This window comes from Oncorhynchus tshawytscha, linkage group LG14 (genome assembly GCF_018296145.1).
Source record: "Oncorhynchus tshawytscha isolate Ot180627B linkage group LG14, Otsh_v2.0, whole genome shotgun sequence".
NCBI lineage: Eukaryota > Metazoa > Chordata > Actinopteri > Salmoniformes > Salmonidae > Oncorhynchus > Oncorhynchus tshawytscha.
In genome coordinates, this window is record NC_056442.1 from 56065972 (window position 1) to 56087695 (window position 21724).

The 21724-nt window shown below is 47.7% G+C and overlaps 3 protein-coding genes and 1 pseudogene across 4 annotated transcripts in view; 3 read left to right on the forward strand and 1 right to left on the reverse strand.

Moving 5' to 3' along the window:
• Positions 1-2561, forward strand: part of LOC121839297 (SH2B adapter protein 2-like) — a 57679-nt gene extending 55118 nt beyond the window's left edge. For both annotated transcript variants that reach the window (XM_042297702.1, XM_042297703.1), the window contains exon 9: positions 801-2561. In XM_042297702.1, coding sequence (XP_042153636.1) covers positions 801-1201 — 401 coding nt within the window. In that variant the 3' untranslated portion in view covers positions 1202-2561. The remainder of the gene's footprint in view (positions 1-800) is intronic.
• A 6659-nt stretch (positions 2562-9220) lies between these two features.
• Positions 9221-10842, reverse strand: dnajc30b (DnaJ (Hsp40) homolog, subfamily C, member 30b). The gene has a single exon (XM_024407651.2). It carries the CDS (start codon positions 10611-10613, stop codon positions 9357-9359), a length of 1257 nt encoding a protein of 418 aa, XP_024263419.1. The 5' UTR covers positions 10614-10842; the 3' UTR covers positions 9221-9356.
• Positions 10843-10980: 138 nt separating this feature from the next.
• On the forward strand, positions 10981-17039 carry bud23 (BUD23 rRNA methyltransferase and ribosome maturation factor). The gene is made up of 12 exons (XM_024407652.2): positions 10981-11163; positions 11406-11443; positions 11645-11740; positions 11862-11944; positions 12104-12200; positions 12374-12470; positions 12663-12713; positions 12998-13083; positions 13512-13557; positions 13641-13702; positions 15728-15817; positions 16017-17039. The coding sequence occupies exons 1-12, from the start codon at positions 11116-11118 to the stop codon at positions 16069-16071; spliced, it is 849 nt and encodes a 282-aa protein (XP_024263420.1). The 5' UTR covers positions 10981-11115; the 3' UTR covers positions 16072-17039.
• Positions 17040-19797: 2758 nt separating this feature from the next.
• Positions 19798-21386, forward strand: LOC112239158 (annotated as a pseudogene).
• Positions 21387-21724: the final 338 nt, after the last annotated feature.

Sequence of the window (21724 nt, forward strand, 5' to 3'; positions counted from 1 at the left end):
ACAGGGAGAGGCAGGGGAAGACAGGGAGAGAGGGGGAGAGGGAGGTAGAGAGGGAGAGAGGGGGAGACAGGGAGAGGCAGGGGGAAGACAGGGAGAGAGAGGGAGAGGGAGAGAGGGGGAGACAGGGAGAGGCAGGGGAAGACAGGGAGAGAGAGGGGGAGAGAGAGAGGTAGAGAGGGAGAGAGAGGGGGGAGACAGGGAGAGGCAGTGGGGAGACAGGGAGAGAGAGAGGTAGAGAGAGAGGTAGAGAGGGAGAGAGAGGGGGGAGACAGGGAGAGGCAGTGGGGAGACAGGGAGAGAGAGGGGGAGAGAGAGAGAGGTAGAGAGGGAGAGAGAGGGGGGGAGACAGGGAGAGGCAGTGGGGAGACAGGGAGAGAGAGAGGGAGAGAGAGAGGGGGGGAGAGAGGAGAGAGACAGGGAGAGGCAGTGGGGAGACAGGGAGAGAGAGGGGGAGAGAGAGAGGTAGAGAGGGAGAGAGAGGGGGAGACAGGGAGAGGCAGGGGGAGAGAGAGAGGTAGAGAGGGAGAGAGAGGGGGAGACAGGGAGAGAGAGGGGAGAGAGAGAGGTAGAGAGGGAGAGAGAGGGGGGGAGACAGGGAGAGGCAGGGGAAGACAGGGAGAGAGAGGGGGAGAGAGAGAGGTAGAGAGGGAGAGAGAGGGGGGAGACAGGGAGAGGCAGGGGAAGACAGGGAGAGAGAGAGGGAGAGAGAGAGAGGGGGGGGAGAGAGGAGAGAGACAGGGAGAGACAGTTTATAAAATGAACTGTATCAGGCCTCTAAAAACACTTCTCTTTTCTTACAGACAGATATCCCGTCTCTCTCTATTGCTCTCACACAGATGTGACCGTGCCTCAGCTCCCAACCCCACCCAGGGACCAAGGCTGCCGTACTGACCCAGCCCAGCCAACCCTTCATCTCCCCGGGGTCTCACAGCCAGCAGGGCCCCCCTCCGACACTCAGCTCTCCTCCAGCTCCTCATCCTCACCAACCGCTCTTCCTTCCCTCTCCCGTGGTGAGCCAGGCAGCGGAGGAGGAGGAGGAGGAGAAGAAGGAGGAGGAGGAGGAGGAGGCGAGGGGCTGGTTAGCAGGAGCAACAGCTCAGAACGTCTGTTAGATCCCTCTAGTGGTGCCTCGGAGGACTACCAGGAGACAGACGGAACACGCAGGGCCAGAGCTGTGGAGAACCAGTACTCCTTCTACTGAAACTGGGCACAACCAATCCCGGGAGCTCTCATTGGCTGAGACACAGGAAGTGCAGGAATTTGGACCCAATAGGTGAAAGGCCATGGATGGCTGGCGAGTGCTGTGTGTGGATGGACATGTTTCTCCAATGTGTTTCTCCAATGTGACAAGGAAGTATTAGACTGTATGCCAGTCTGTTGGCTCTTTGGCCACCCTCATCATCAGCTGATATTTAAATATATCCCTAAGAACACCACTTCCTGTCCTCCCCACCCACAGTTCCCTAAGAACACCACTTCCTGTCCAACCTACCCACAGTTCCCTAAGAACACCACTTCCTGTCCTCCCTACCCACAGTTCCCTAAGAACACCACTTCCTGTCCTACCTACCCACAGTTTCCTAAGAACACCACTTCCTGTCCTCCCCACCCACAGTTCCCTAAGAACACCACTTCCTGTTCTCCCTACCCACAGTTCCCTAAGAACACCACTTCCTGTCCTCCCTACCCACAGTTCCCTAAGAACACCACTTCCTGTCCTCCCTACCCACAGTTCCCTAAGAACACCACTTCCTGTCCTACCTACCCACAGTTTCCTAAGAACACCACTTCCTGTCCTCCCCACCCACAGTTCCCTAAGAACACCACTTCCTGTTCTCCCTACCCACAGTTCCCTAAGAACACCACTTCCTGTCCTCCCTACCCACAGTTCCCTAAGAACACCACTTCCTGTCCTCCCTACCCACAGTTCCCTAAGAACACCACTTCCTGTCCCCCTACCCACAGTTCCCTAAGAACACCACTTCCTGTCCCCCTACCCACATTTCCCTAAGAACACCACTTCCTGTCCTCCCTATCCACAGTTCCCTAAGAACACCACTTTCTGTCCTCCCTACCCACAGTTCCCTAAGAACACCACTTTCTGTCCTCCCTACCCACAGTTCCCTAAGAACACCACTTCCTGTCCTCCCTACCCACAGTTCCCTAAGAACACCACTTCCTGTCCTACCTACCCACAGTTTCCTAAGAACACCACTTCCTGTCCTCCCCACCCACAGTTCCCTAAGAACACCACTTCCTGTTCTCCCTACCCACAGTTCCCTAAGAACACCACTTCCTGTCCCCCCTACCCACATTTCCCTAAGAACACCACTTCCTGTCCTCCCTATCCACAGTTCCCTAAGAACACCACTTCCTGTCCCCCCCTACCCACAGTTCCTAAGAACACCACTTCCTGTCCTTCCTACCCACAGTTCCCTAAGAACACCACCCTGTCCCCCCTACCCACAGTTCCCTAAGAACACCACCCTGTCCTCCCTACCCACAGTTCCCTAAGAACAAAGCCTCTGTCAACCCCCCTGCTAAGTGATCAAGAGGTGAAGCGACCCTAAATAAATGGTTTTCCTCCCCAGGCCCTTCTGAGCATATCTCTAATGTTTGTGAAGCTGCTTGTAGTCTGTCCCAGATATCCTCACTGTCCCCAAGGGGAAAGTACAGCCCCGTTTCTTCTCTTATAGCTTTGCCAAAAAAAAAAAAGAATGGTAAGGCTGTGTTAAGTGTTGTTTGAGAGATGGATATTATCTTAGTGTCAAAAGATCTTAGTGCCTGTCAGTCACGAAGGACCTTTGACCTGATATGACTGTGGCCGTCTCATTGGCCGTGATGACATCAGGTCAGAGGGATAAAAACATGCAGGGTTGGAGGTCAATTCCTTTTGAATTTCCAGTTCATTCAGAATCCCAATTCTAATTCCAAGTTGTCCGTCTTATTAAAAACAAAAACATTAAAGAGAATTTCCAATACTTCCTGAATTGACTGGAAAACTTGATCCCACTAGCAGAACCCTGCTCAGCATTCCCAGTCACATATCAACAAGGTGAACTGGCAACACTTTCCCAGCGATGGCTGCTCCTGTAATCCAATCAAATTCAATGCATAATCATCCAATCAAATCAAATGTATTTATATAGCCCTTCGTACATCAGCTGATGTCACAAAGTGCTGTACAGAAACCCAGCCTGAAACCCCAAACAGCAAGCAATGCAGGTGTAGAAGCACGGTGCCTAGGAAAAACTCCCTAGAAAGACCAGAACCTAGGAAGAAACCTAGAGAGGAACCAGGCCATGTTTTGGTTCCAGGCGTATATGGACTGTTGTGTTGGGGACAATGCAGAATATAAGTTGGTTATTTTACACATAGACACCAAGTGCTATATTGTATGTTTTTCTTTTTATGTTTTATTTAACAAGGCAAATCAGTTAAGAACAAATTCTTATTTACAGTGACGGCCCTAACTCAGGCCAAACCTGGACGACGCTGGGCCAATTATGGGCCGCCCTATGGGACTCCCGATCACAGTCAGATGTGATGTAGCTTTACAATGACGGCCCTAACTCAGGCCAAACCTGGACGACGCTGGGCCAATTATGGGCCGCCCTATGGGACTCCCGATCACAGTCAGATGTGATGTAGCTTTACAATGACGGCCCTAACTCAGGCCAAACCTGGACGACGCTGGGCCAATTATGGGCCGCCCTATGGGACTCCCGATCACAGTCAGATGTGATGTAGCTTTACAATGACGGCCCTAACTCAGGCCAAACCTGGACGATGCTGGGCCAATTATGGGCCGCCCTATGGGACTCCCGATCACAGTCAGATGTGATGTAGCTTTACAATGACGGCCCTAACTCAGGCCAAACCTGGACGACGCTGGGCCAATTATGGGCCGCCCTATGGGACTCCCGATCACAGTCAGATGTGATGTAGCTTTACAATGACGGCCCTAACTCAGGCCAAACCTGGACGACGCTGGGCCAATTATGGGCCGCCCTATGGGACTCCCGATCACAGTCAGATGTGATGTAGCTTTACAATGACGGCCCTAACTCAGGCCAAACCTGGACGATGCTGGGCCAATTATGGGCCGCCCTATGGGACTCCCGATCACAGTCAGATGTGATGTAGCTTTACAATGACGGCCCTAACTCAGGCCAAACCTGGACGACGCTGGGCCAATTATGGGCCGCCCTATGGGACTCCCGATCACAGTCAGATGTGATGTAGCTTTACAATGACGGCCCTAACTCAGGCCAAACCTGGACGACGCTGGGCCAATTATGGGCCGCCCTATGGGACTCCCGATCACAGTCAGATGTGATGTAGCTTTACAATGACGGCCCTAACTCAGGCCAAACCTGGACGACGCTGGGCCAATTATGGGCCGCCCTATGGGACTCCCGATCACAGTCAGATGTGATGTAGCTTTACAATGACGGCCCTAACTCAGGCCAAACCTGGACGACGCTGGGCCAATTATGGGCCGCCCTATGGGACTCCCGATCACAGTCAGATGTGATGTAGCTTTACAATGACGGCCCTAACTCAGGCCAAACCTGGACGACGCTGGGCCAATTATGGGCCGCCCTATGGGACTCCCGATCACAGTCAGATGTGATGTAGCTTTACAATGACGGCCCTAACTCAGGCCAAACCTGGACGATGCTGGGCCAATTATGGGCCGCCCTATGGGACTCCCGATCACAGTCAGATGTGATGTAGCTTTACAATGACGGCCCTAACTCAGGCCAAACCTGGACGACGCTGGGCCAATTATGGGCCGCCCTATGGGACTCCCGATCACAGTCAGATGTGATGTAGCTTTACAATGACGGCCCTAACTCAGGCCAAACCTGGACGACGCTGGGCCAATTATGGGCCGCCCTATGGGACTCCCGATCACAGTCAGATGTGATGTAGCTTTACAATGACGGCCCTAACTCAGGCCAAACCTGGACGACGCTGGGCCAATTATGGGCCGCCCTATGGGACTCCCGATCACAGTCAGATGTGATGTAGCTTTACAATGACGGCCCTAACTCAGGCCAAACCTGGACGACGCTGGGCCAATTATGGGCCGCCCTATGGGACTCCCGATCACAGTCAGATGTGATGTAGCTTTACAATGACGGCCCTAACTCAGGCCAAACCTGGACGACGCTGGGCCAATTATGGGCCGCCCTATGGGACTCCCGATCACAGTCAGATGTGATGTAGCTTATGATTCGAACCAGGGACTGTAGTGATGCCTCTTGCACTGAGGCAGGGTCTTAGACCGCTGCACCACTCAGGAGCCCCTATACGATGGCAAGCACCTACAAGACAACCGTCTGAGAGCCAAGCGATGGTGATGTAAACATCTATGGCAGTTATAGTTGTAAGCTACAGTATGAAAACAACAGATCCTGAGGGGACGGAGGGTTGTTCTAGGTTTGACTAATATCTGATGTTATGTACAGCCTGAAGACTGATGTTTGTGATGTTTGATGTGCTACAGTTGTGTTTCCTGAACCTGGTCCTGGACTTCCTCTTTGTGAGATGGTTGGGGGACTTGATGAACATAGTTTGGGGGACTTGACGACCGTAGTTTGGGGACTTGATGAACATAGTTTGGGGGACTTGATGAACATAGTTTGGGGGACTTGACGACCGTATTTCGGGGGACTTGACGACCGTAGTTTGGGGGACTTGACGACTGTAGTTTGGGGGACTTGACGACTGTAGTTTGGGGGACTTGATGAATGTAGTTTGGTGGACTTGATGAACATAGTTTGGGGGACTTGGCGAACATAGTTTGGGGGACTTGAGGAACATAGTTTGGGGGACTTGATGAACATAGTTTGGGGGACTTGAGGAACATAGTTTGGGGGACATGATGAACATAGTTTGGGGGACTTGAGGAACATAGTTTGGGGGACTTGATGAACATAGTTTGGGGGACTTGAGGAACATAGTTTGGGGGACATGATGAACATAGTTTGGGGGACTTGATGAACATAGTTTGGGGGACTTGAGGAACATAGTTTGGGGGACTTGAGGAACATAGTTTGGGGGACTTGATGAACATAGTTTGGGGGACTTGATGAACATAGTTTGGGGGACTTGAGGAACATAGTTTGGGGGACTTGATGAACATAGTTTGGGGGACTTGCGAACATAGTTTGGGGGACTTGAGGAACATAGTTTGGGGGACTTGATGAACATAGTTTGGGGGACATGATGAACATAGTTTGGGGGACTTGATGAACATAGTTTGGGGGACTTGAGGAACATAGTTTGGGGGACATGATGAACATAGTTTGGGGGACTTGATGAACATAGTTTGGGGGACTTGAGGAACATAGTTTGGGGGACTTGAGGAACATAGTTTGGGGGACTTGAGGAACATAGTTTGGGGGACTTAGTGCTACGTAACGGCACCGCTGCCTTGTTGTGTGTGCGACCTGCTGGTGAACTCTAGTGGGAGGGACCTAGAACGGTTCAGATGGTCTGGTGGTAGTCCCCCCTCCGAAGGCTGAATCGACAATAGGTTGTTATTGAAATTGCATTTTGTAATTAGAAAATGCTGTACTTCCTGTCCTGTCTAGCGTGGTCGTTATGGCGACGACGCCCGTTTCCCCGTAGTCCGACTGACAGCAGGTACAATTCAAATCGTATTTTTCAAGAGTATTCCTCAGCCCGTTGTACGTGACTGTTTCCTATCGAGTTTTAAATTTGACGTCATTCTCCATTGTGCTCAGTGTCGCCGGTGAGTCACAGCAGACTTGTTCACATATCAGAGGCTGGTGACGGACTTCCTCTTAATGCTGGTGGTTTTCTGTTGTCCGGCTGAGTTTGTGAAATTTTGTACAAAGTGATGTACTTCACATAGTCCTTTTATATATTTCTGTGAATAAAACACGTGAGAAAAAACTGTTACAACGGCCCTGTCCTGTCTTCTGTTTCTAAGCAAACCCACGGGACATTTGATCTAGCACCAATCCCCTTATATCACAACACAAACATATTGATTTGAACACTACTCAGTAAAACTCCATGAGAAAAGGCTTGTTTTTTGAACTGATGGAGAACAGAGCCCTCTAGTGGACAAAAGATATGCTTATTGACTGGTCTTCTAGGCCTATTGTATTTAACCAGGTAAGTCAGGCAAGAACTAGTTCTTATTTACAATGATGGCCTACCGGGGAACAGTGGGTTAACTTTTTTTTTAGTTTTACCTTTTCAGCTCAGGGATTCGATCCAGCAACCTTTGGGTTACTGGTCCAATGCTCTAACCACTAGGGTACCTGCCACCTCACAGTAATAACATCCCAGCATACACTTGTCTGGGATTTGAGCACAGGAGGTTGGTGGCACGTTAATTGGGGAGGATGGGCTCGTGGTAATGGCTGGAGTGGAATGGTATTAAATACATGGTTTCAATGGTTTCCATGTGGTTGATACCATTCTTCCATTCCACACGTTATTATGAGCCGCCCTCCCCTCAGAAGCCTCCTCTGCATTTCAGATACTACTGTACTACTACAGAGGTAGAGACTACAGTACTACTACAGAGGTACAGACTACAGTACTACTACAGAGGTACAGACTACAGTACTACTACAGAGGTACAGACTACAGTACTACTACAGAGGTACAGACTACAGTACTACAGAGGTAGAGACTACAGTACTACTACAGAGGTTAAATAAATCAATAAAATAGAAATGACCTACTGTATATTCCACAGTCCTTACAACACTGTAGTCCCTAGCCAAACTGTACAATAGTTCTATTCTAAACCAGTGCTGAGTATCAGACCTCTATTCACTGTATCTGACTGAACCAATAGAAACAGGGATGAAGTCATCCTCCCAGATCTCTAGAAACAACCGCAATTCAGTTGTGTCATTGTAATTTACTATTTTATATTAATCTTCTTCTCCCTGAAGCTAGGACAGCAGAGTCCCTGTCCATCTTCTCCCTGAAGCTAGGACAGCAGAGTCCCTGTCCATCTTCCCCCTGAAGCTAGGACAGCAGAGTCCCTGTCCATCTTCTCCCTGAAGCTAGGACAGCAGAGTCCCTGTCCATCTTCTCCCTGAAGCTAGGACAGCAGTCCCTTCCCCTGAAGCTAGGACAGCAGTCCCTTCCCATCTTCCCCCTGAAGCTAGGACAGCAGAGTCCCTGTCCATCTTCCTCCTGAAGCTAGGACAGCAGAGTCCCTGTCCATCTTCCTCCTGAAGCTAGGATAGCAGAGTCCCTCCCCATCTTCCCCCTGAAGCTAGGACAGCAGAGTCCCTTCCCATCTTCCCCCTGATGCTAGGGCAGCAGAGTCCCTTCCCATCTTCCCCTGAAGCTAGGACAGTAGAGTCCCTGTCCATCTTCCCCCTGATGCTAGGACAGCAGAGTCCCTGTCCATCTTCCCCCTGGTGCTAGGACAGCAGAGTCCCCTGCCCGTCTTCCCCTGAAGCTAGGACAGCAGAGTCCCTGTCCATCTTCCCCTGATGCTAGGACAGCAGAGTCCCTGTCCATCTTCCCCTGATGCTAGGACAGTAGAGTCCCTGTCCATCTTCCCCCCCCTGATGCTAGGACAGCAGAGTCCCTGTCCATCTTCCCCCTGGTGCTAGGACAGCAGAGTCCCCTGCCCGTCTTCCCCCTGAAGCTAGGACAGCAGAGTCCCTTCCCATCTTCCCCCTGAAGCTAGGATAGCAGAGTCCCCTGTCCATCTTCCCCCTGAAGCTAGGACAGCAGAGTCCCTGCCCATCTTCCCCATGAAGCTAGGACAGCAGAGTCCCTGCCCATCTTCCGAAAGCACCTGAAACCCTACCACTTCAGAGTATTGTAAATAAACCCTCCACCACCTCCTACTTCATTGAGGAAACGTGTACTTACTATGCCTGTGACATGTCATTGTCCCACCTAGCTATCTTAAGGTGAATGTACTGCTGTGAGTCACTCTGGATAGGAGTCTGCTAAATCACTAAAAGCTCCATGTAAATGTGTGGACCCCAGGAAGAGGAGCTGCTGCATGTGCAACAGCTAATGGGGATCCTGCTTAACTAACTAAATCATCTCTGTATAAAACAACTGTCGCTTGAGTTTTTAGAAGAGCTCGGCCATGTATGTGTGGCTATAATCATTTGTGTAGAAAGGAAGTAGGCTAAAGTCTGGTATCAGTCCTGATAATGACACTGTGGAGAGTAGGGCCCATTAACAACATCACTGTCTGCTCAACGGTTTATTGTGAAAATAACCTGGGAAGAGAGAGAAATTGAAACATTGGACAAGTGGTTGCTTGAAGTGTTTCACAAAGACAGAACCTCAACAGTTAGGTAGGGACAGATTGGTTTATTTCTATTTCAGGACCTGGTGATACTGAAGAAGATGACTCCTCCCATGGCCAGCAGTACCCCTACAGTAATCTCCAACATCTTCCCCAGCTTCCACTGCTTATAATCATGCTGCTGTTTCTGCTGGTACTGGGCCCTTCTGGCCCTCAGCTCCTTCTCCCTCTGCAGCTGCTCTCCATAGTGAGCCTGGAAGAAGGCATCAAAGTCAAACATGGCTTTCCCTCCAACGTTGGAGAACCGTCGGGATCTCTGCTGTTGTTGATGCTGCTGTGGGCCAGAGGCTCTGTTGCTGGAGGTGGCCTCCCGGTCCGAGGGTCGCCCTGCCCCCCGGATGTCTGACCCACTGAGGATGCCGCGGTCGTACTTCCTCCTCAGGGCCATGCTCCCCAGCACGCTATAGGCCTCAGTGATCTCAGAGAAACGCTGGGTGGCTTCCTCGTTGTCGGGGTTCTTGTCTGGGTGGTAGATGAACGACTGCTTGTAATATGCTGTTTTTATTTGGGATTGGGTGGCGCTTGGGGACACTCGGAGGATGTCGTAGTAGGCCGTTCTGCTCCTGTGAAGAGGCGGGAAGTCTGACTGGTTGTTTTTGCTCCTCCAGCTGTGAGTCCTGGTGGAGTACAGGACCTGTGGGTGAGGTCGAAACCGGCCTGATTGCTGCTCTGCCAGCATGACCGTGCTGAATGCTTGGAGCTGCTGAGGTGACCCAAAGATTTCAGGGTGTAAGGTGGCCATGACAACACCTCTGCTATTCCAACACATCATCCTGTGCACTGTTACGAGGTTACCCTTGGACAGAGGCTGTACACTGGGCCACAGGTACAATGGTGACCGTCTGAGCTCACTATCCTGAACAGTTGCTAATGTGATAGCGGGTTTAGCATTAATGTCTAATAAAAGCAAATCACGACTTGACCAAAGTAATGTCCCATACCCCAGTCTGTTCTCATGTTTTAACCTAGAAAGTATTTGATCAATGTGCTCTGTCTCCGTGCATTCCTGTGCCTTCTCTTTCAGGTTGTTACGTTCAGGTTCCCAGGAACTCGCCTGACTGTCCCTTGTTGACACCGGGTGACATTCGTAAATCCCTTGTCCGGTTACCTTGGCTTTAAAGGTTCTGGCTCCAATTATAGAGGTTGATGCTGCTGCTACTGACATCGTTTCGTGTGGTCGATCTTCGGCGCAGGGTATGGAGTGAGTCGGTGCGTTTCTGATAGCTGAAAATCTGTAAACTCCGCTCCCCAATCTCCGACTGACCTCCGCCATTCTCCCGTAGCAGCAGGTACAGCGGCCATGGAGAAATGACAGAAACGAAGAAGACAGGGGTGGGATCCGGTAAAATGTGTAGCAGACCAATGAGAGAATATACAACTGGGATGTGGTCACAAAACGTATTCTGTCATCCAATCATATACGAGGAATTAGGGTTTGAACGTTCTCAATTATCGCCTCTTCCTCTCTGATGTGATGGTCTTGTGCAAATAAATGTTTCGTATGCTTTAAAATTGTGTTTAGATATGCATTTCATTCAAAATGCCGTTTTGGTTGTTGAAGTCGTTTCGTTTTTGTTTTTTGTTTTCGTTTTCGTATTGTTTTTCCTCAACTACGCGGCTGTCTCTTTAAATGACGTGCCCCTTTCCTTGTCGCTGAAATACTACGTCACACTCACATGTGGAGCCTCAGCTGTAGCCAGACATCATAAAAACGTTAAAGTTTTTTTGGTTTAAATCGATCATTCGTAGATATCTTGTAGTAAACTAAATTAGACATGGCCTCAAGTTGTCGAAGACCCGAGCATATGGCTCCGCCTGAAATTGTTAGTATGATGTTTTTGTTTTTTAAGACCGACGAGAGCTAGCTAACGTTAGCCGCATTAACTGTAAGAAAACACACGTTTGCTAAGTTAGTTAGCTAGTGATCTGTTCCAAAATACCTACCTATAGCAAGTGACTAGTTATGTTTAGTTCATTATGTGGACAACATTTCCCCGACACATATTGTGTTTACCTGCACGCAGCACTTAACTTCTTGTTGTTTTGATTTCTACTCGTTCTGCAGTTCTATAACGAAGAGGAGGCCAAGAAATATTCTCACAAGTGAGTTCGGGGTTTGATAATGACCTCCAATGGGCTGCATAATACGAATCGCTGTGTTTGAATACAAATCGTTGCATTTTTACCATTTACATACTGACCAGAGGCTGTCCTTGATGGAATCTCTTTGAGACCGTAGAATGTAATATGATTCAAGGGTAGCTAAGTAATCAGCTGTTCAATAATTTCCTCGTTGATTTCCAGTTCTCGGATGATTGAGATCCAGAGCCAGATGTCTGAGAGAGCTGTGGAGCTGCTGAACCTGCCTGAGGACCAGCCCTGTTTCCTGCTCGATGTAGGGTATGTGTACAAGCCAGGGGACTGCTGAGGGCTCTCATTAATGTAATGAGTCTGGGTAGGAGAACAAAACAACATCAAAACTACTTTAGACTGAATGTGTCTTTATAACTTGTCCCATCAGGTGTGGCTCCGGGCTAAGTGGGGACTACCTGTCAGAGGAGGGACATTGCTGGGTTGGAGTGGACATCAGCACAGCCATGTTGGGTGAGTGTGGTTAAGTGGGCGTCAGCACAGCCATTGATGTCATTCCTGGTGCAAAAATATTGCATTCATATTTAGAGAAGGATCAGCAACCTGAAATACAGCAGTCAATATTTGTTTGTTGTGCTCCGCTGTTGACCAGTGCTGTGTCCTTGTCTCTAGATGTAGCGCTGGATCGGGAGGTGGAGGGAGACCTTGTGTTGGGGGATATGGGGGAGGGATTGCCCTTCAGGCCTGGGACCTTTGATGGCTGCATCAGGTAAAGAGCTTGTCCTTCCTGTCCTGTAAGAGAGACCTGAGTTCTCTACTGAGAAATTACTATTGATGGACTTGTCAAGACTGAGTTAGTAATGTCTCCTTCTGTCTGTCTCCATCCTTCTCTTTCTACCTGTGTCTGTGTCCTCCCCTACCTCTCTTTGTCTCATCCCTCAGTATTTCTGCTCTCCAGTGGCTCTGCAATGCTGACAAAAAGACTCACAGCCCCCCCAAGAGGCTCTACACCTTCTTCAGTACACTCTACTCCTCCCTGGTGAGATCCCTAGGGACCTCGGTCCAATCTAACTCCTCCTCCCTGGTGAGATCCCTAGGGACCTCTGTCCAATCTAACTCCTCCCTGGTGAGATCCCTAGTGACCTCTGTCCAATCTAACTCCTCCCTGGTGAGATCCCTAGTGACTTCTGTCCAATCTAACTACTTGTGTTATTGTCCCGTATCTTTTTAGTCAAGAGGAGCCCGTGCAGTGTTTCAGCTTTACCCAGAGAACTCTGAGCAGGTACAGTGATATGAAAATAGTTTCTTAAAGTTAGTCTCCACAGAAACATGCCGACACACTCTGTGACACCTGATATCCACTCCTGACCTGTAGTCGCTCTTCTCATCTGTGTACTGTTGTTGACGGTCTTCCTTCTATATATATTCATACTAAATGTTCTATTTTAGGACACCTTTGTTACTTTAATATTTTACTATTGTTAACATTGAGAGGTGAACCTGCCAGCCAGCGTTTCAGTGTACGTCATGTCTGTGCATATGAATAATAGACTTGACTGTGTGCAGCTGGAATTGATTACATCCCAGGCCATGAAGGCAGGCTTCAGTGGAGGCATGGTGGTGGACTATCCTAACAGCACCAAGGCCAAAAAGTGAGTCGCCCCCCCCCTGCCGCCCAGCGGCCCAACCTGGTTTGGTAGTCACCATAGAAATTTAACCAATAGAATGGGCCTCTCCTGTTAAGTCAGTGATGTCATAATGAGATAATGATGGCATAATGAGTCAATGATGGCGTAAATATATCATAATGAGTCAATGATGTCAGATTCTATTTCTATGGTCATCAGTTGGTGGTCATACTAGAAACACACACACACAAACCCATGTCTTTCTGACACTCACACTACTGACTGCTAAGGGAACTACTTTGAGGGATGGTTTTACTTACTATGACTGATGTGTGGTTGTCCCACCTAGTTACTTTAAGATGAATTCTCTTAACTGTAAGTCTCTCTGGATAAGAGTGGCTGCTAAATGACTAAAACTGACATTCTTCTCTCTTTTTTTTTATCCCCATCAGGTTCTTCCTGTGTCTGTTCGCTGGGTTTTCAGGAACCCTACCCAAGGTGAGGAAAAGAATAAGGGTTCATTTGTAGAGACTGTTGTCTTGAATGCTGAACGCTGATGCTTTGTGGTCCCTGTGTTTCAGGGGCTAGTGTCAGAGACAGTGGACAGGGACGTCCCAAATCAAGTCCAATTCACAGGACAGAGGTAAAGAAATAACATCCTCAACTTTAGAAGTGTTGTAGTGATTGTTTACCACCATTTATGCTAATGAGAAGACTCATTAATCAATGCATTAACATAGTTGGGGTAGATGGCATTTGGACAAGTCTTGTCGTCAGGCCAGGCTCATCTCCCAGAGAGACAGAGGGCTGTCTTCCTGCCTGATTACAGTTACTGCCCGGGCAGCTTTTCCGCCCTCTGACATCACGTGATGTAGCAGATGGAGATATGGGAAACTCGGCCTGAAGTGTGTCCACTTGCTCGTCCAAATAGCTTTTCTGTGTCTCGACTGGGTAAGACACTTAACCTCTCTGGGATATGTTGGACGGTAGCGTCCCACCCCGCCAACAGCCAGTGAAAGTGCAGGGCGCCAAATTCAAAACAACAAAAAAATGTCATAATTAAAATTCTTCAAGCATACAAGTATTTTACACAATTTTAAAGATACAATTCTCGTTAAACCAGCTACAGTGTCTGATTTCAAAAAGGCTTTACAGCGAAAGCACCACAAATTATTATGTTAGGTCACCACCAAGTCACAGAAAAACACAGCCATTTTTCCAGCCAAAGAGTGGAGTCACAAAAAGCAGAAATATAGATTAAATGAATCACTAACCTTTGATGATCTTCATCAGATGACGCTCATAGGACTTCATGTTACACAATACATGTATGTTTCGGTTGATAAAGTGCATATTTATATAAATAAATCTAATTTTACTTTGGAGTGTTATGTTCAGTAGTTCCAAAACATGCAGTGATTTTGCAGAGAGCCACATCAATTTACAGAAATACTCATAATAAACATTGATGAAAGATACAACTATTATACATGGAACTTTAGATAAACTTCTCCTTAATGCAACCGCTGTGGCAGATTTTTAAAAAAACGTTCCGGAAAAAGCACACCATGCAATAATCTGAGTACGGCGCTCAGAGCCCAAAGCAGCCAAAGAAATATCCGCCATGTTGTGTAGTCAACATTAGTCAGAAATAGCATTATAAATATTCACTTATCTTTGATGAACTTCATCAGAATGCACTCCCAGGAATCCCAGTTCCACAATAAATGTTTGATTTGTTCGATAATGTCCATCATTTATGTCCAAATAGCTACTTTTGTTAGTGCGTTTTGTAAACAAATCCAAAGTTACGAAGCGCGTTCACTAGGAGCAGACGAAATGTCAAAAAGTTCCGTTACAGTCCGTAGAAACATGTCAAACGATGTATAGAATCTATCTTTAGGATGTTTTTAACATAAATCTTCAATAATGTTCCACCCGGAGAATTCCTTTGTCTTCAGAAATGCAATAGAAAGCGAGCTAACTCTCTCATGACTGCACGTCACAAGCCTGTGGCACTCTGCCAGACCACTGACTCAAACAGCCCTTATGAGCCCCTACTTTACAGTAGAAGCCTCAAACAAGTTTCTAAAGACTGTTGACATCTAGTGGAAGCCTTAGGAAGTGCAACAGGACCAATATCCCACTGTATCTTCAATAGGGGCGGAGTTGAAAATCGACCAACCTCAGATTTCCCACTTCCTGGTTGGATTTTTTTCTCAGGTTTTCGCCTGCCACATGAGTTCTGTTATATTCACAGACATCATTCAAACAGTTTTAGAAACTTCAGAGAGTTTTCTATCCAAATATACTAATTATATGCATATTCTAGCTTTTATGGCTGAGTACCAGGTTTACTCTGGGCACATTATTCATCCAAGCTACTCAATACTGCCCCCAGTCACCAAGAAGTTAAGGGGTGTGATCCTGTGTGTTTGCGAGACAGAGGTCCTGGGTTGGAGCCTTGGTATGAGCCGAATCAGGAGGAAATGGCTTAGCAAGCAGTGTGACGTCCTTTACAATGACTCTGATCACATCTGTCAGAGAAGACAGGGAGCCGATTTGAAGATGAAATGTGTCAAACATAACTACAGGTTGTTTAGAGCTGCGGTGTCTCAATCCCTTCCTGTGTCTACTGGTGGTCATTTCCTGTTTGTCTTTTGTAAAGATCTCGCTTTAAGAACATGAAGGGCAAGTCTGCAAAGAAGGGAAAAGACTGGGTCCTAGAGAAGAAGGAGAGGAGGAGAAGACAGGGCAGGTATGTACCCCTCTGCCTACCCTCTCTGTTGGGCAGGGATCCTTGCTACCCTCATTTCGGCAGGGATCCTGATCCTGTACAGGTCAACATTATGATGTTCATATAGTTTACAACCCCTGATGAGGGAGTCATCAGGCTCTGTAACAGAAAGGCTGGTCTCTTACAGTCTTCCCTCTCTGTGGTGTGTGTTGTTTTCCAGGGAAGTCCGAGCTGACACAAAGTACACTGCCAGGCAGAGAAGGCCTCACTTTTAAACCCCAGTCAGTCCTGTGTGTTCCAGCCCGGAGGTTCACACTCATGGAGTACTACTGTCCTTCCTGTGTGACCAGAGGAGCTGTGACCGGCAAGATTTAAACTTAAATGGACTCAAATCAATCCTACTCACTTAAAAACGGGTGGATTAAAATCTTTTTTTTCTTCCCATTTTAGAAGTTGACGGTTGTTTTCTTCCAGGAGTTGTCTCTCTATCAATGGAATGGAAATTAATTCATATAAATTTGAGAATGCGATTCCCACCCACGCTGGTGACTGCCAGTTGCTATGGTTACCTAGACTGGTTGCTAGGCTTTGTTTAGCTATAACATTCCTAGAGAGGGGCTCGTTTCTGTACTTTCCACTCCTTCTGGTGTCATGTGCCACGGGAGCATGAGGAGTGAGGAAAGTTGTAGCTAAACAGTGACTGGCCACCAGTCTAATGCTTATCTGGTTGTGGTCCCAATCCTCTGGACAGAAACTGGCCCCTCTCTAGGACATGGCCCCCTATCCTCTGGACAGAAACTGGCCCCTCTCTAGGACATGGACCGGTAGACTGCAAATAAAATATTCCCCTCTCTGATCTTGGACCCACTCTTCTGGACTATATAATTCCCCATCAATCAGCATATTCTATTTTAAAACTGCTTTTTGCGGGTGACGAACCGAATTCACATAGAAAAGTGAGTTATAGATCTGTCGTTCTCATTGAAAGCAAGTCTAAGAAGTTGTACCGGTAGATGTGTTTTATTTTGTTTTGTAAAACCAGCTGAAGATGTAAAATATTTCTGGTTCTTGAAATTATAATTTCACAGCGGTTTAGATACAATAATTCTAATCTTATGTCACATGCTGAATACAACAGAGAAATGCTTACAAGCCCTTAACCAACAACGCAGTTTTAAGTGCTGAAGTATTTATTAAATTAACTGAAGTTTAAAAATAAATATATTATATATATATATAATAAAAAGCAACAATAATGAGGCTATATACAGGGGGTACAGGTTAGTAATTAGGCTATATACAGGGGGTACAGGTTAGTAATTAGGCTATGTACAGGTTAGTAATGAGGCTATGTACAGGGGTACAGGTTAGTAATGAGACTACACAGGGGGTACCGGTACAGGGTTAATGTGCAGGGGTACAGGTTTGTAATGAGACTATATACAGGGGGTACTGGTACAGGGTCAATGTGCAGGGGTACAGGTTAGTAATGAGACTATATACAGGGGGTACAGGTTAGTAATGAGACTATACACGGGGGGTACAGGTTAGTAATGAGACTATATACAGGGGGTACAGGTTAGTAATGAGACTATATACAGGGGTACAGGTTAGTAATGAGACTATATACAGGGGTACAGGTTAGTAATGAGACTACACAGGGGGTACTGGTAAAGGGGCAATGTGCAGGGGTACAGGTTAGTAATGAGACTATATACAGGGGGTACAGGTTAGTAATGAGACTATATACAGGGGGTACTGGTACAGGGTCAATGTGCAGGGGTTGAAGTAATTGAGGTAGTATGTACACTACCGGTCAAAAGTTTTAGAACACCTACTCATTAAAGGGTTTTTCTTTGTTTTAATATTTTCTACGTTGTAGAATAATAGCGAAGACATTAAAACTATGAAATAACACATATGGGATCATGTTGTAACCAAAAAAAAGTGTTAAATAAATCTAAATATGTTTTTATAGTTGATATTCTTCAAACAGCTTTGTGTATGGAGCAGTCTATGAGACTGGGCTGTCTCCCCAGGTTCTGTGGAGCTGTCTATGAGACCGGGCTGTCTCCCCAGGTTCTGTGGAGCTGTCTATGAGACCGGGCTGTCTCCCCAGGTTCTGTGGAGCTGTCTATGAGACCGGGCTGTCTCTCCAGGTTCTGTGGAGCAGTCTATGAGACCGGGCTGTCTCTCCAGGTTCTGTGGAGCAGTCTATGAGACCAGGCTGTCTCTCCAGGTTCTGTGGAGCAGTCTATGAGACCGGGCTGTCTCTCCAGGTTCTGTGGAGCAGTCTATGAGACCGGGCTGTCTCTCCAGGTTCTGTGGAGCAGTCTATGAGACCGGGCTGTCTCTCCAGCTCGCCAGTGTGTTAAAGTGTCTGGATGAGTGGAAATAAATCATTATCTCTACAGCCTCAGTTGATACGTGATCAAAGGTACGTACTATGGACCGCCATGCAGGGTACTAGTGCTCTCCAGACAGTTGTTTGTGGAGTCACGCTAATAAACACTTTTGGGGGGGAGCACTACAGAAAAGGTTGCAGGGGGACTAGGTTCAGAAAAGGTTGCAGGGGGGAGCAGTCTATGAGACTACAGAAAAGGTTGCAGGGGGACTACAGAAAAGGTTGCAGGGGGACTACAGAAAAGGCTGCAGGGGGACTACAGAAAAGGTTGCAGGTTCTGGGGGACTACAGAAAAGGTTGCAGGGGGACTACAGAAAAGGTTGCAGGGGGACTACAGAAAAGGTTGCAGGGGGACTACAGAAAAGGTTGTCTCCCAGGGGGACTACAGAAAAGGTTGCAGGGGGGACTACAGAAAAGGTTGCAGGGGGGAGCCTACAGAAAAGGTTGCAGGGGGACTACAGAAAAGGTTGCAGGGGGACTACAGAAAAGGTTGCAGGGGGACTACAGAAAAGGTGTCTGGATTCTGTGGAGCAGTTCTGGGGGGGACTACAGAAAAGGTGTCGCCAGGGGGAGCAGTCTGAGACCGGGCTACAGAAAGGTTCTGGGACTCTGAGAAAAGGTTGCAGGGGGACTACAGAAAAGGTTGCAGGGGGGAGCAGTCTGAGACTACAGAAAGGTTGCAGGGGGACTACAGAAAAGGTTGCAGGGGTGGACTACAGAAAAGGTTGCAGGGGGACTACAGAAAAGGTTGCAGGGGGACTACAGAAAAGGTTGCAGGGGGACTACAGAAAAGGTTGCAGGGGGACTACAGAAAAGGTTGCAGGGGGACTACAGAAAAGGTTGTCTCAGGTTCTGGGGGACTACAGAAAAGGTTGCAGGGGGACTACAGAAAAGGTTGCAGGGGGACTACAGAAAAGGTTGCAGGGGGACTACAGAAAAGGTTGCAGGGGGGACTACAGAAAAGGTTGCAGGGGGGACTACAGAAAAGGTTGCAGGGGGGACTACAGAAAAGGTTGCAGGGGGACTACAGAAAAGGTTGCAGGGGGACTACAGAAAAGGTTGCAGGGGGACTACAGAAAAGGTTGCAGGGGGACTACAGAAAAGGTTGCAGGGGGACTACAGAAAAGGTCGGGGGACTACAGGGGACTACAGAAAAGGTTGCAGGGGGACTACAGAAAAGGTTGCAGGGGGACTACAGAAAAGGTTGCAGGGGGACTACAGAAAAGGTTGCAGGGGGGGGACTACAGAAAAGGTTGCACTACAGAAAAGGTTGCAGGGGGACTACAGAAAAGGTTGCAGGGGGACTACAGAAAAGGTTGCAGGGGGACTACAGAAAAGGTTGCAGGGGGACTACAGAAAAGGTTGCAGGGGGACTACAGAAAAGGTTGCAGGGGGACTACAGAAAAGGTTGCAGGGGGGGGGGACTACAGAAAAGGTTGCAGGGGGGACTACAGAAAAGGTTGCAGGGGGACTACAGAAAAGGTTGCAGGGGGACTACAGAAAAGGTTGCAGGGGGACTACAGAAAAGGTTGCAGGGGGACTACAGAAAAGGTTGCAGGGGGACTACAGAAAAGGTTGCAGGGGGACTACAGAAAAGGTTGCAGGGATGAAGCAGGAAAAGAGTCAACACAAGAAGTTCCTGGAGGATATCAGTGTTCTGAAATGTTTATGGAGCTTTGTTCTGTTAGGTATGGCATCTATTGGATTGATGATGTACCTTCTGTTGACCTGTCTGTGGCCACTGCCTGTTCTCTACTTCGTGTGGCAGTTGACGGACTGGCACACACCTGAAAAGAGGAGGTAGGAGAAGTGCATTTGTGAGAAACTGGAAAGTGTGGAAGCACATTAGGGTCTACTTCCCAATGAAGTTAGTGAAAACAGCGGCGTTGAACCCAAACAAGAACTACATTTTAGGGAGTCACCCTCATGGGGTGTTCAGTATCGGAGCCTTTGCCTCTTTTAGCACTGAGGCCTGTGGCTTTATGGACCTCTTTCCTGGGGTGCGCTCCTGCCTCTGCATCCTGGGGGGCCTCTTCAAGATCCCGTCTACAGGGAATATGCCATGGCCACAGGTTGTTGTCCAGTCAGCAAGCCTAGTCTCAAACACACTCTGTCTAAAAGTGGACAAGGCAATGCGGTGGTGATTGGGATAGGGGGCGCTGCTGAGTCACTGTTGAGCCTGCCTGGGGTCAACACTGGTTATGAAACAGAGGAAAGGCTTCGTCCGGGTGGCCCTGGAGTTTGGGGCTAACCTGGTGTCCGTCTACTCGTATGGGGAGAACAATATGTTCCACCAGGTGATCTTGTTAGAAGGGAGTGTGGGCTGGAGGTTCCAGCAACTCTTTAAGAAGATCATGAGCTTTTCCCCATGTCTGTTTGTAGGTGAACACTGGTTCTGGATGCCTTACCACTGTCCGGTCACCACGGTAGTGGGTAGTCCTATCCCAGTGCCAAAGAGGCCTTCTCCCACTCAGGAGGAGGTGGACCACTATCATGGCCTATACATGGAATCCCTGGTCAAGCTCTTCAATGAACACAAGGCCAGCTGTGGGCTCTCAGACAGCCACGAGCTGCAGATCGAATAGACCAGTCATTTAGACTGCTCCCACGAGGACAATGTGAATATGATAATGTAGCCTATTGATCTCCACAGTGAGACTACTTCAATCCACACATTCCCACTAGAGGATCTGATCCAGAGAGGTCACAATCATTCATCCCTGGATTACCCAAGATGCCTGGCTAATAGCTATTGACTGTAAGAATCAACACAAATGTCACGTAATTTGATCAGATGCTGTTTACGTAGTCTGTCCTTGTGATATAACTTGTTTTATTTGATTTTAAAGACTACAATGGAACAGTGGATGTGCTTTATATTATATTAATAATATAACCGTGAATCTGAATACCTCACTCTCAATTTCATTAAAAAAAACAGTGATTGTTTGTGTGACTTAGGATTTATAAATAAAATACTGGGCGGCCATGTTGAGTCCAATCAGAAAGTAATGACTTTCTATTTCAATAAATTTGACTTGTGGTGGGTGAGGGTCAGTTTTGACCAGTTTTATTTATTTATTTTAAGAGAGAGAACACACTCGGTCTCCCCAACTACAATGACAGTACAACTGAACCACACAAACATACACACCATTTTTAATAGAAAAAAACATCCTTGTCTCCTGATACATCATGAAAATAAAATATTTTTAAATAATTTTCTGATCTCACCATTGTTCATTTACAGTTAGCAGCTCTAATTACCTTTGGGTGTCCTAGATTTCCTTCATCTCAGTGTGTGTCTGAGACAATGGGGGGTATGTGTGCGTTTGTGTGTGTGTCTTAGATACCTTAGCCAAACAGTTTAAACCAGTTCCATGCATAGTAACATAATTACTCCAACCATTTGCACAACACAGTAACACAACACTGTAATTTCATCAAACACCCGCACCACTTCAGTAAAGGACCATTTCTTGTTTTTAGAGCCATAATAGTGTCGTTGAGACATCTCACAGTTG